This window comes from Aotus nancymaae, unplaced genomic scaffold (assembly GCF_030222135.1).
Source record: "Aotus nancymaae isolate 86718 unplaced genomic scaffold, 86718_ANA_hifiasm-v0.15.2.pri h1tg000015l_0, whole genome shotgun sequence".
In the NCBI taxonomy this organism is placed as follows: Eukaryota; Metazoa; Chordata; class Mammalia; order Primates; family Aotidae; genus Aotus; species Aotus nancymaae.
The window spans coordinates 7,155,010-7,167,637 of record NW_026988426.1 but is presented as its reverse complement, the minus strand read 5'-3'; the positions used below and the strand labels follow the sequence as shown (position 1 = coordinate 7,167,637).

Below are 12,628 nucleotides of genomic sequence, written 5' to 3'. Positions count from 1 at the left end.
GTGGGATGGCCATGGAGTCAGCTGTAATGGCTGGAATATGTCCACAGGAGGCAGCCTCATGCCAGAGATTCAATTTCATTCTCATCAGCCACAAAGACCCCTAGATGGAGATCAGAGTACGGTCAGGTGGAGATCCCAGGCTATGTTTCCAATTTCTGGAGCTCTGCCTCTCTGAAACTCAGATTCTGTGGCTGTAAATTGAAATGTGCAGAAATGGTTGAGAAGGCTTGCAAACATACACAGCTAAAGAAACCAGACAGGTCAGGAAAGTGGGATCAACTGGGGTGAGGACAAAGTTTGGGGAGTGGGTCCGTCTATGGGAAATTGAAGGGCCCTGCCCAGGTGAAGGTGGAGCTGCTACTTCTGATACCCTGTCAGACTGCTGCCATATTGGAGTGGGGAATTAGAGATGGCAAATCCTGCAATTTTTCAAAACAAGGTCAGAATTTCAATTCTGGAACAGCATCCAGAGGAATAAGTTTCCAGTCATTGTGTACCATGAAGTAAATGAAGAGCAGAATACAGATCCAGCTTTCTGATTCTGTCTCCTGGGGGCCTGGCTAACTGCAATATGTCTTTATTCTGATTCACTTAGAATGGGTACTAAATAAATGAAAAATACATGAAGTAAGCGCTGCCGAGTTTATTTCTAACATTGCTGAGTCCTCTGGCACACTGTGGTGCCTTGTTACTGAGAAGACGACTGAGAAGCTGGGGAACAATTTCTGTTATCGCTCTGTGACTTTAGCAGTCTCACAGCAGGAGACTGAAGCATAGGCAGAGGCTGCTGGAACTGCAGGTCCACTTCTTCCTGCACATTATATAACCCAAACGATATTTCTGCATCACATTTTGGATTTGTTCTCCTGGCCTTGAAATCAGAAGAGGGCGTGTGCCTGCTGGATGCAGGGCTCAATGCACCAAAGCATGGAAAAGGCTTAGAAGGCCACGTGGGCAGTTTGGGGGTCTCCTAAGAGGACAACAGCTTTCCACAGTAAGGCTGGTTTACTAAAGGCCAATGCAGAGAAACAGAACTGGGAAGTAAAACACCCAAATGGGCAACTTCAGAGTAGTAGCATAAAGAGCTCTTCAATGAAAGACCTGATTGTTAATCACATTCAACTGTCAACCAGCTCTGTGACCTCAGGCAAGTGAGAGAGCAAAGGTCTCAAACTCAGTACACTGAGGCCTAGTGGGTCACACACATACACGAAGCCAGCCAGTGGGGCTGTGCAAGCTGAAGAAAGCGTAGCCCATCTCACAGGATCTTCCAGGCCTTGCTGGATAGTCGTTACCATCTGGAAATGCTGGTCTGCCATTGCCAGAGCTCCTGCAGTTTTATTTGAATTCTTCCAAATGTTAAATGTTGGCTCAAAGTTACAAATGAACTATGCCACCTAAACAAAACAATGCCCGTTTTAAACTTCAGCATAAGGTCTTGCTGAGACTCTGTTTGCTCAGCTGTGGAAAGTGAGAACAACTAACTCCCCAAATCTTTGCAACATCTCCCAGTTCAGAATCAAGTTGCCTCCCCATCTCAGAATGGAGTTTTTCAGGTGGAGGGAGAGGCTGAGGGGAACTCATTCTCCACTTTGTTTCTTGGAGGAGGTAGAAGCTGCTCAGCCAGGGCCAGCAGGGGTCATCCTGACCCACCAGGAGAGGGTTTCCCTGAGCTCTCTTCATGGGCTTCCCAGGAACTAGTGTTCTCTGGGGAGCCACTGCCCTCAACTGATAAACAGGCACTTTCACTGCTTGTTTTGATTTTGTTCCCAGCTTAAAGAACATTTAGTGCTTTTGAACAGGTGGGAGGAGACCATGAAGACACATCTATCCCAAATCTTATTTTTACCATAAGATATGCTCATTATTGGAAAATTAGAAGATACAGATAAACAAAAAAGAAAAAAAAATCCCACCACTTGGACCTAATCACTGCTAACGATTTGGCTTAAAGAGTAACTCTGTTTCTCAAAATAGAGGTGGCCGAACGATTTCTCAGCAAAACGTGAGCTGTACTACAGTCTCTTGAATTAAGTGACCCAGGACTTAGGTGGGTGGTTAGGTCAAGTCCTAAGAAATTCTGTTGAAAATTCACCCGAAATCACTGCATTGCAGCCCCAAATTAATTTTTCTCTCATCTTTTTTTTTTTTCAGAAGCTATTACTTATTAAGGGCTAACTATGTATACAAAGAACTCTGCAAAGCTCTTTCCAGTCAGTATCTCATTTTATCTCTATAGAAACCCTAAGAGGTGGATTCTGATATTCCATTTCTAGAGATGAGGAAACAGGCGTGGAGAAGCTGAGTAACTTGCACACGATCACCCAGCTAGGAAGCAGCAGGGTGAGGACAGGGACCCCAGGTAAGACACCAGAGTCCTAGTTCGGTGTCACTTTTTTACTACTTTGTCCACTTAAAATAAAACCCACCTTTATTTAAAAATAATTTGAGACTTATTGAAAAGTTGTAAAAACAGCATACCCTGCATATCCTTTACCCAGCTTCCCCTCTGTTAACATGTGGCAGAACCATAGTACAATTATCAACAGAAGGGAATTAACTTTGGTACAACACTATTAGCTGAATGACAGGCTTTCCTCTGGTTTTACCAGTTTTCCCACTGAAGTCCTTTTTCTGTTCTGAGATTCAATCCAGGATTCCACGTTGCATTTAGCTATCATGTTCCCTTATTCTTTCCTAATTTCTAACAGATTTCAGTCTTTCCTGTCTCTCAAGACCTGGATACTTTTGAAAAGTATCGTATCGTTCACTTTTTTTTTTTTTTAATGGCACTTGATTTGGGTTCACCTGATATTTTTTCATAGTTAGATTGAGACTGCATTTTGGCAAGAATATATGATGACAACAATAATATGTCTTACTGGTGATATTAACTTTGATACTTGGTTAAGATGGTGTCTAATTTTCTCCATTGCAGGGTCATCCTTCCCTTTGTAATTAATAAATATCTCGGGAGAGAGAGTTTGAGACTATGCAAGTATCCTGTTTCTTCTCAAAGATTTTTTGGTTTAAAACATTTTTTTTTGGTAAGATATACATAAAATTGAACATTGGAACCATTTTTAAGTGTGCTGTGGCATTAACTACATTCACATTGCTGTGCAACTATCAGCCCCATCCTTTTCCAGCAGTGAAACTCAGCTTCTCCAACTGAAACTCTGTATCCATCAGACACTATCTCCCTCTTCCCTGGCAATCACCATCCTACTTTATGTCCCCACGAATTTGCCTACTGTAGGAACCTCATATAAGAGAAACAATGCAACATTTTTCTCAAAGTTCTACCCATTTATTTTAGCATCCATTGATGGCTCTTGCCTATAATCTTTATTATGTTCTAATGGTGATTTTCCATTTCCTACTCCTTCTGTTCATCTGCTTTTAAAAGCATTGAAGTCTTACTTTGATTCACTAAAAGAACAACCAGTCAAGTTTACTCTAATTCTTGAAGAGACAGAATTAGCAGAGAGCTGTTTAAATTGCTGTTTTCTGGGAGAGAGGAGTAGGCCTATTCCAGGTTTGTGCATCAGGACCAGTTATATAATCTGTAGGGTACAATGTTTAACGAAAACGTGGGGTCCCCTTGTTTAGGAATTTCAAGATGGTGACAGCAAAGCAGTAAACCAGCTGCAATGCCATTCTGTGCCCTGTGCTACTGCATACCTGCGAAGCCAATCCTCTTGTGCAATTTTCCCTAGCTTCTTGGGACCACTCACCTACTTGCTCAGTTTGCAGGATCCTAAGAACACGCAGCTGTGTCTGAGGGTGGGCCATCTCTAGAAATCTCAGGGAGACCCCCTCCACTCTATCGTTCCCAAGGCAATCAGGAACATAAGATTATTCTTATTCAGTGTAAGTCTTTCTTTCCCAGCTCCATTCAGATGGGAAAGAGACTCACTGCCCCTCTTTAACTGGCCCAGCACTAGACTAACTACAATCCCCATCTAGGCTTCTAGTCTGAGCAATCCCAGAGCAGAAATCCCACCAGCTCCCAGATTCTTACCACAATGGAGGTCAGGTCCTCACTCTCAAAGCGGCTGATAGCCTGGTCCAAGGATTTATACATGGCGGCAGAGATGCGCTGGGTAATGAGTCTGTTCAGGTCAATTGATCTACCCAACAGCTGGTTGAAGAGAGGGAGAGAAAAGTTACTTAATATTCACACTGGGCAGGTGCAGTGGCTCATGCCTATCATCCCAGCACTTTGGGGAGCCGAGGTGGGAGTGAGACAGCCAGGTGGGGGGCAGGGTCCCTGAAGAAACTCCAATCGGCCTGCCCACTGAGATGGAGCCTCGGGAAGTTCATGATGTTTGCAGCAGGGAGGAGCCTGGCCCCTCCTCTTCCTGTGTGGAACCTGGGATTCCAATGGCCTAATGGGAAGTGCTCTAGTGGGAAGCGCTCTAGCAGAGGGACTCTGGCCTTGTGACTGTCCCTGTTTCCCTACTTTTTTTACTTTTCACCCAATAAAATCCTGCTTTACCCACCCTTTAAACTGTCTGCAAGCCTAAATTTTCATGTCCATGGGACGGACGAGAGCCCTGTCTTTAGGTGAACTAAGGAAAAGTCCTGCAACAGGAGGATAGCTTGAGCCCAGGAGTTTGACACCAGCATGGGCAACATAATGAGACCGTGTCTCTATAAAAAATAAAAAAATAGCCAGGTGTGGTGGTGTACACCTGTACTCCTAGCTACTTGGGAGGCAGGAGGCCGGAAGATAGCTCGAACCCAAGAGTTTGTGGCTGTAGTGAGCTATGATTGCACCACTGCACTCCAGCCTGGGTGACAGAGACAGACCCTTTCTCTTAAAACGAACAAAACAAAAAAAGATTCACACTGACAACCTGACAACTACGTGCATGCACTGATAGGAAATTGCATTAAAATTATAAAGGACATAACTGGGACAGTTTCTATTCTGATTTTATAAGAGAATGTCCTTGTTATTAGGAGATACAGGCTGAAGCATTCGGGGTGAAATGTCATATTAGCAACTTAAACTCTCAAATAGTTAAGAACAGCAGTATGTATATTCATCACACACACACACTGTATAAGTGCTAGAGAGAAAATACATACATGAGAGAGAGAATGTGAATAAAATATGGTAAAAGATTAATACTTGCAAATCTGGCTACAGGGTAAATAAGTGTTCATCGTATTACTCTTTCGACTTCCCTGTAGGCTTGAAATATAGGAAGTTTAGGAAAAATATGATTCACTCAGGCTGTGGGAAGGGGCTCTGGGTAGGCTCTGGCTTCCCATAAATGTTTCTGTTGACATCCTAAATCTAGCCCTGAGGTTCTTCCTGCATCTTTCCTGTGCTCAATTCAGTCACCAGAGCACAGCAGCCGCCTCAGCAAGGGCCCACTTTGTGCCTTCATGAGGGAAAATTTAAAAACAAGAGAATGAAAGTCTGATTACAGGATGGAAAATATAGCTTAAGGTACTTTCTGCTGGGGTACATGCAGGCATTACTGCAGATGCTACGTAGAGGGCAATGAACATTTGTCGAGTACCTGCTGTGTCCACAGCGCTTTGCTAGGTACCAAATGATTATTCTTAAGTGTTTTATTTTTTCTACTTCTCTTTTGGCATAAATTTTCTACCAACCAACTAGGGCCCCTTATAGTCATCTCATGCACACATAAAGCCCTTAGTATTTAATATCCTGTGGCTAATTCTGGCTGCATTGTAATGGATAGCAGTAATCTTCTGAGAGGCAGAAGGAAAAGCTCTCATTGAGCCCCTGCTGTCGGCAGAAGTAAAGATTCTATTTTTCCCCCCTTAACGATTCTCCATTTCCCTTGGATTTCTCATAGCAAAGGGAATGTCCAGAGTTTGAGATGAATCCTTTGCTTTTCACCTCTGGCACGGTCTTGGCCTCAGCCCGGCCCTTTCACAAAGACCAGGACCACATAATAGCACACGGATATCACAGCATAAAGGCCATTTTGCCACCTGCTTGGCCCACAGCAGGGCTCTGGGAGGAGGGCTCGACATCTGCCGGGCCATCTCTTCTGTTGTCTGTCTGCCTCACATTAACATTGTTAAATGGGGATGTTTCTCAGTTCCTAGCAACATTTACTCTATATCCAGGGTCAAATGTTAATAGAAACCAACTCTGCACACACACAAAAAAACAGTTTCTACTGTGGATTTGCCCTGATATGCTTTCCTTTCAAAAGCGCCACCGTCTTCCTCATTTAGAGCAGCACTTGGGCCCTGTTCAGGGACAGATTTACCCATCTCTGAGCGGCAGTCCCAACTGAAAAAAGTGGGCTGCAGCTTACGATGAGAAGACAAAAGCTTTGATTGTCATGACTTGTGAGAGGTCGGTTATAGATGGGTGGAGAAGCCCAGGACTTGAACGAAAGGAAGCCCAATGCCCCCGTACAGTTTGTGAGATTCTGAGGCTGTGCTACACCTGAGCTCAGAAACCCACACCGGGCATGCAGGGCAGACAGTACCCAGGCCTGATTTCTGATCTCTATGCTGACTTCACAGCTGCTCTCTCCTGCTCCTTGAATCTCCATGGTGACTTCCTCTCACCATACCTGGACGTGTCTCTGCTTCAGCAGTGTTTCATAGCGATTGGACGGTGGATATGGAATGATAACTCCATAATTCTTACATTCAGCTCGAAAACGTTTATCCAACAGGACACTGGAAGAGATAAAAGTTAAACAAGACCAGTAAACAGACAGTGAATGACTCTCAACTGCCCCAGTGCATCTATTTCAGACCATGGTATCTACCCACAGAGCACTAGCTTGTATATCTTAAGTAGAATTGTTTTCTGCTCTGGACAATTTTCTTCAAATTTCTTTTCAGTCACAGCAGCTCAATATGTGAAACAGAGTTTCTGAGTTAAAGATGGGCAACATAGAAGTTGAGCCACTTTCCTCTTATTTATTTACCACAAACCCAATTGAGTGCATGCTTGGTGTATCCCAGCAAACATTCTGGGTACTGGGAATACGAAGTTCCTGTCCTCATAGAGCTTATATTCTAGTGAGGAAAGACTGATAATATAAACACAAACAGAGGAATGAAAAAATTTCAGATAATAGGTAAGAGTTGCATAGTGTTTATTATTTCCCAGGCACTTGAAACACACACACACACACGTCATTTTAAATCTCACCACAACCCTATAAGCTGGGAGTGTTATTATCTTTCACACTGAGGCATGGATTGCAGAGTACCAAGTGTTTTGAAAATAATAAAATGGGACCATTTGGAGTTAGGAAGTCAGGCAGAGTCTCTCTAAAGAAGTTTTGCTAAACAGAGACCTGAATGATAAAATTGGAAAGATCTAGAGGAAGACTATCATTGACACAATGAGCTTGGTTATGTTTGAGAAAAGGAAAGACGGCCAGTGTGGATCAAGTACAGTGCAGGCTTGAGAGCATGGTGCAAGATGAATTTATAACATCAGACCAGGGGCCAGGCCAGGTAGGGCCACACAGGCCATAGTAAAGAGGCTAGGTGTATTCCAGACATAACTAAAAGTCATTTAAAGGTTTTATGCAAGAAAGAGACATCATCTAAATCTACACGTCCAAAGTAGTAGCCACCAGCCACATGTGCCTACTGAACACTTGAGATGTGGCTGGCCCAAATTGAGATGGACTGTAAAATAAACACTGGATTTTGAGGACTTAAAAAAAAAAAAAGAAAAATCTCAAATAATTTCTATATTGAGTATATGTCAAAATTACAATGTTTTGGATATGGTTGGGTTAAATAAAATATATTATTAAAATAATTTCACCTGTTTCTTTTCCTTTTTAAAATATGTCTACTAAAAAAAATTAAAACAACATCTCTGGCTCACATTTGTGGCCAAATGGCATTTCTAATAAACAGGACTGACCTAGCTCATTAGCTCATTGTTTTCCTCCTGGGCTTTCTCCAGATCTCTCAACCTCCTCAACTTCCCATACTTTAAAAAAATCACTGATCTTACAGGAAAGGGTGTAGATAAAAGCCCATATTTCAGATGAAGGAAGACCCAGAGTTTGACACACCTCAGTCTGTTTATATAGATGATGAAACAGCATATTTGGAATCAGAATTGTCTTATAGAAGCCAGAAGCCCAACTCACTGTTAGAACCACATCCCATTCAATCCACAGATGCCTGTTAAGTGACTACTTTGTGAAAGGCTGTGTTCTCTGCTTCCTCTGAAATCCTACATGCATGCTTTCTTTTTTTTCTTTTTTTATTAAAAAAGAAAAAAATAACCTTTAATCAAAAAGTCTGATTAAATTCAATATTAATGCAAACTCTTAAAAATTTTCTGGAAAAGTCAACAGGGTGCATCATAGAAAAGCAGGCAGCTGCTGACAGTTCTTTGGTGGAAAAGTAAGTTGCAAACTTACACGAGCTGCCCAAATGATTATCAAGCCAAGTTTGTTTTTCAAAAATAGGTTTTAAAATATACCAAAGAAACTATACAATACAAAAATTTAACAGTGAAGTTAAAGTATATAGCAAAAAACAAATATGACAATATACATGAATAATGTATAAAAGAAGCCTTTCAATCCTAGAAAACTAAAATCGGGAGAACTTACTGACGGGTAACAAACATAAACTGAGGACTAATAGCAAGGAACTATCCTAAACATTTTCCCAACGACTGACTAAGCCTCAAAAAGACAGCTTAGGAAAACAATTAACATGTAGGTTTTTTTCCTAGCCAATTCAGTTCTATTTAGATAAATCTGGTTACCAATCAACACATATATAAATTAATTTCTTTCTACTCAATTACTACCATTTTTTTCTTTTTCACCTTTCTGCTAATTTCCTCTAGCAACACTTTTCCTTTGGTTTGATCAGCTGAACTCAAAAGGTTTGGTACCTAAAATGAGTATCAACTCTTATTGGAACAGCACTTGGGAAAAGCAATCCTAGAAAAGGCAAATGTTTAACTGAGGGTGTCACAAAGTTAAGTGTCCATTCTCCGTACGACAATGTCTCCCATGTTCACCACTAGGTTAATGGCTGCGCTTGGCTAGATCACATGACCCTGCATGATAGTGGAATGCTCCCTGGCAAGGTACTGCAGGTGTGTGCACAAACACCCACCCATTTAAGCTTTTAATAAATACAAAGCATCACTTTAAACAATTTCAGTGGAATAAACTAAAAATATTGCATTTCTATTGGCCTGCTTTGCTTCTTGAGCTGGCTTGGAGTGTTGTTAGTGACACAGAAGACACAGTAGTTAATTACTGGCTACTCCAAGCTCGTCAGGCTTCACCACTTCTTGCTCTTCAAGACTCAGCACCTTTTTTGCAGCAATAATGGTATTCTTCATTAGCATTGCCACTGTCATGGGGACAACACCTCCAGGAATTGGAGTGATATAACCGGCTTTTTGTCTGACTCCTTCCAAATCCACATCTCCAACCAACTTGGGTTTGGCAGTTATGGGATCGTGAACTCTATTTATTCCCACATCAATAACTGCTGCTCCTTCCTTGATCATATCTGCTGTGATCAGATCTGGAATGCCTGCAGCAGATATTACAATATCTGCAAGAATTGTATGTTTCTTCAACTGCTCTTTGGGGGTATATCGATGAGATATTGTAACAGTGGCATCACCTCCAGGATGTTCATGTGCCCCGTCTGTGTGCAGTAACATTGCAATGGGCATTCCAACATTTTTTGACCTTCCAGCCACAACCACATTCTTCCCTAGGGTTGGAATGCCAGTTCGCTTAATTATTTCCCACACACCCCATGGGGTAGCTGGTAACATGGAATACTGGTCCAAACACATTCGCCCTACATTAATTACATGAAAGCCATCAACATCCTTGTCTGGAGAAACAGCATTGCAGATTTTTCTCTCATCAATATGCTCTGGAAGAGGCAGGTGAACAAAGAGGCCATCTATGTTATCATCATTATTCAGTTTATTAATTAAATTCAACAATTCACCCTCTGAAATTGAAGCCGGTTTCACAACTGTCTCACTGTTGATTCCCACATCTGCAGCTGCCCTAGTTTTGTTGAGGACATAGGAGTGACTTGCAGGATTCTCGACAAAGAGGATCACACTCAGGTGTGGCCACTTATTGCCTGAGGCCACCCACTCTTCCACCTCCTGCTGACCTTCCTGCTTGATCTGCTGGGCCAGTTTCCTTCCAGAAATGACCACACCTTCATTTCAAACTGCCACAGGGTGGAAGGGGCGAGGGTGGAGGGAGCATCTGTGCACAGACTGCAGCAGTCAGGCAGCCAACATGGACATGAGCGAAGGCGCGGGCATAGCCCATGCCAGTGACCATGCCGGGAGGGCCCTACATGCGTGCTTTCTATACTTTGCAGCCTTTAAGAGTCACATTGTTGAATGCACAGCCTATGTTAACAGAAACTTGGGTGTGATGCACATCAACTCCTATTTGAAATATATTAGAGCTACTCTGGCTGTTAAAAGCAAAATGAAGCAAATCCTTTTCATAGAAAGAAAATTTATTAAGGTAAGGAAATATCCTTGGAATTACTGGTTGATATGTTTGGATTTCCAATAAGAATGGAAATACCTTGGGAGGCCGAGGCGGGTGGATCACGAGGGCAAGAGATCGAGACCATCCTGGTCAACATGGTGAAACCCCGTCTCTACTAAAAATACAAAAAAATCAGCTGGGCACGGTGGCGCGTGCCTGTAATCCCAGCTACTCAGGAGGCTGTGGCAGAAGAATTGCCTGAACCCAGGAGGCGGAGGTTGCGGTGAGCCGAGATCGCGCCATTGCGCTCCATCCGGGTAACAAGAGCGAAACTCCGTTTAAAAAAAAAAAAAGAATGGAAATATCTATATATAAAATTTGAGGTTTTCCTTGATCAGTGCTGTTACAGGTTCTTGAAACCCAAGAACTCATGAGGGTTGAAATCAACATATACTGGCAATACCCAGGAGCCTCTAAGCCGGACACATCTCTGATCCAGACTTCTTCACTGGCCCCGTCTGATTTGCACATACCCATTCTTCTCCAATTCATTCTTCACACATTTATATTCTTAAGGCAGTAAACTTTCAAAAGCAAATAAAAATCAAATCGGGTCACTGTGGTACTTTTGAAACCATCCGGAGGCATTCCACTCCTAGCAGAAGCAGCTACAAAACTGGTGTGCTCTGGCCCTGCCCACCTCCCCAGCCACGTCAGGCAGCCTGCCCCCTCTTGTGGTGGTGAGGAGACACTGACATGCATGAATCCACAGGAATCCTCCCACAGCCCTGGGAGGTTGGCATTCTGTTCTCATTAAACTCCCGCCACGGGGGCCTTGCACAAGAAGTTCCTTTCGCCTGCAACTTCCTGTCCCGTCCTTCACCTAGTTTTACTTTCTTCACTTCTACCAACTTCGGATAAGAACTCAGACACCAGTTCCGCAAGATGGCCTTTCTAGTTCCCCGCCCCAAAGGTTTAACTGTTCAAATTTAACTGTCATATGTTCCCATGAGCTTTTCCCTCTGGAGAGCATCTAACCTCCTTGTCACTGTGCATTCATCGGCCTATAGTCAATGTCTGTCTTTCCTGCTAGACTGCAGGCTGTGTGAGGTTAGCACCCTATCTGCCTAGTTTTCTTTCCACTCTATGTCAGCACCCAGTCCGGGCCCGTGGAACGTCTCTGTTTTCTTCAGGTGCTAAAGAAGAAGGAAGGTTTCACAACAGAAAGTCACGTCTTCCAGGGTGGCAGTCTTAAGAGTTTGGTACTCACAGTTCTAGGGCTTTCCTACCTGCCGGCCATGGCTTTGTAGTAAGCAAAGATCTGGTCTGCCAGCTTGTAGACAAACTGATCAAAACACAGGTTCACCTGGTAGAGAGGAAGCAGGAAACATTACTGGTGCCCATTCAGCTTTATCACAGAAACTCAGCCAACTGAAAGAGGCCAGTCCAGCAGGATTGCCCGAAATGCATTCTGGGGAAAGACACTTTGAAGGGGAAAAAGAAGATTCTGTGGCTAATTTTGGGAGGTTTGGTCCCTTGCTCTCAGGGTCCTCAGTCAGTCAACAGACAAGGCAAAGTTCAAAAAGGCTACTGAGGAACCGACCTCCCCATGGCCCCCCTCCTCAGCTGTTCCAAGGCCATCTGCCTGGGGGGATGCAACAGACAGACCATCAGAACCTGTCAGTGCTCATATTTGCCTGCTAACTTGGCAGCCTCCCCATCCATCTCTTCTGTTAGACTTATTTTTTTTCAATGTATTTTACTTTGCAATTTTTTTTTTTGGAGATAGAGTCTAGCTCTGTCACCCAGGCTGGAGTACAGTGGTGTGATCTTGGCTAACTGCAACCTCCACCTCCTGGGTTCAAGCAATTCTCCTCCTTCAGCTTCCCGAGTAGCTGGATTACAGGCACCTACCACCACGCCCAGATAATTTTTGTATTTTTAGTAGAGACAGGTTTTCACCATGTTGGTCAGGCTGGTCTCGAACTCCTGACCTCAGGTGATCTGTCAGCCTCAGCCTCTCAAAATGTTGAGATTACAGGCATGAGCCACTGCACCTGGCTGCAAATTTGTTTATGAAGTTGATAGTCACATTTAAAAGCCCCATCCTTCAAACTTTGCTTAAATTTCTTTGGTTTTCA

General features: G+C 43.2%; 1 protein-coding gene and 1 pseudogene across 4 annotated transcripts in view; both read right to left on the bottom strand.

Moving 5' to 3' along the window:
* Window positions 1-12,628, bottom strand: part of CYFIP2 (cytoplasmic FMR1 interacting protein 2) — a 142,926-nt gene that overhangs the window by 65,952 nt on the left and 64,346 nt on the right. For all 4 annotated transcript variants that reach the window (XM_064376481.1, XM_064376484.1, XM_064376482.1 and 1 more), the window contains 3 exons: window positions 11,777-11,853; window positions 6,576-6,684; window positions 4,025-4,144 (listed from right to left, as the gene is read on the bottom strand). In XM_064376481.1, coding sequence (XP_064232551.1) covers window positions 4,025-4,144; window positions 6,576-6,684; window positions 11,777-11,853 — 306 coding nt within the window. The remainder of the gene's footprint in view (window positions 1-4,024; window positions 4,145-6,575; window positions 6,685-11,776; window positions 11,854-12,628) is intronic.
* LOC105719511 (bifunctional methylenetetrahydrofolate dehydrogenase/cyclohydrolase, mitochondrial-like) lies at window positions 8,562-10,658 on the bottom strand (annotated as a pseudogene).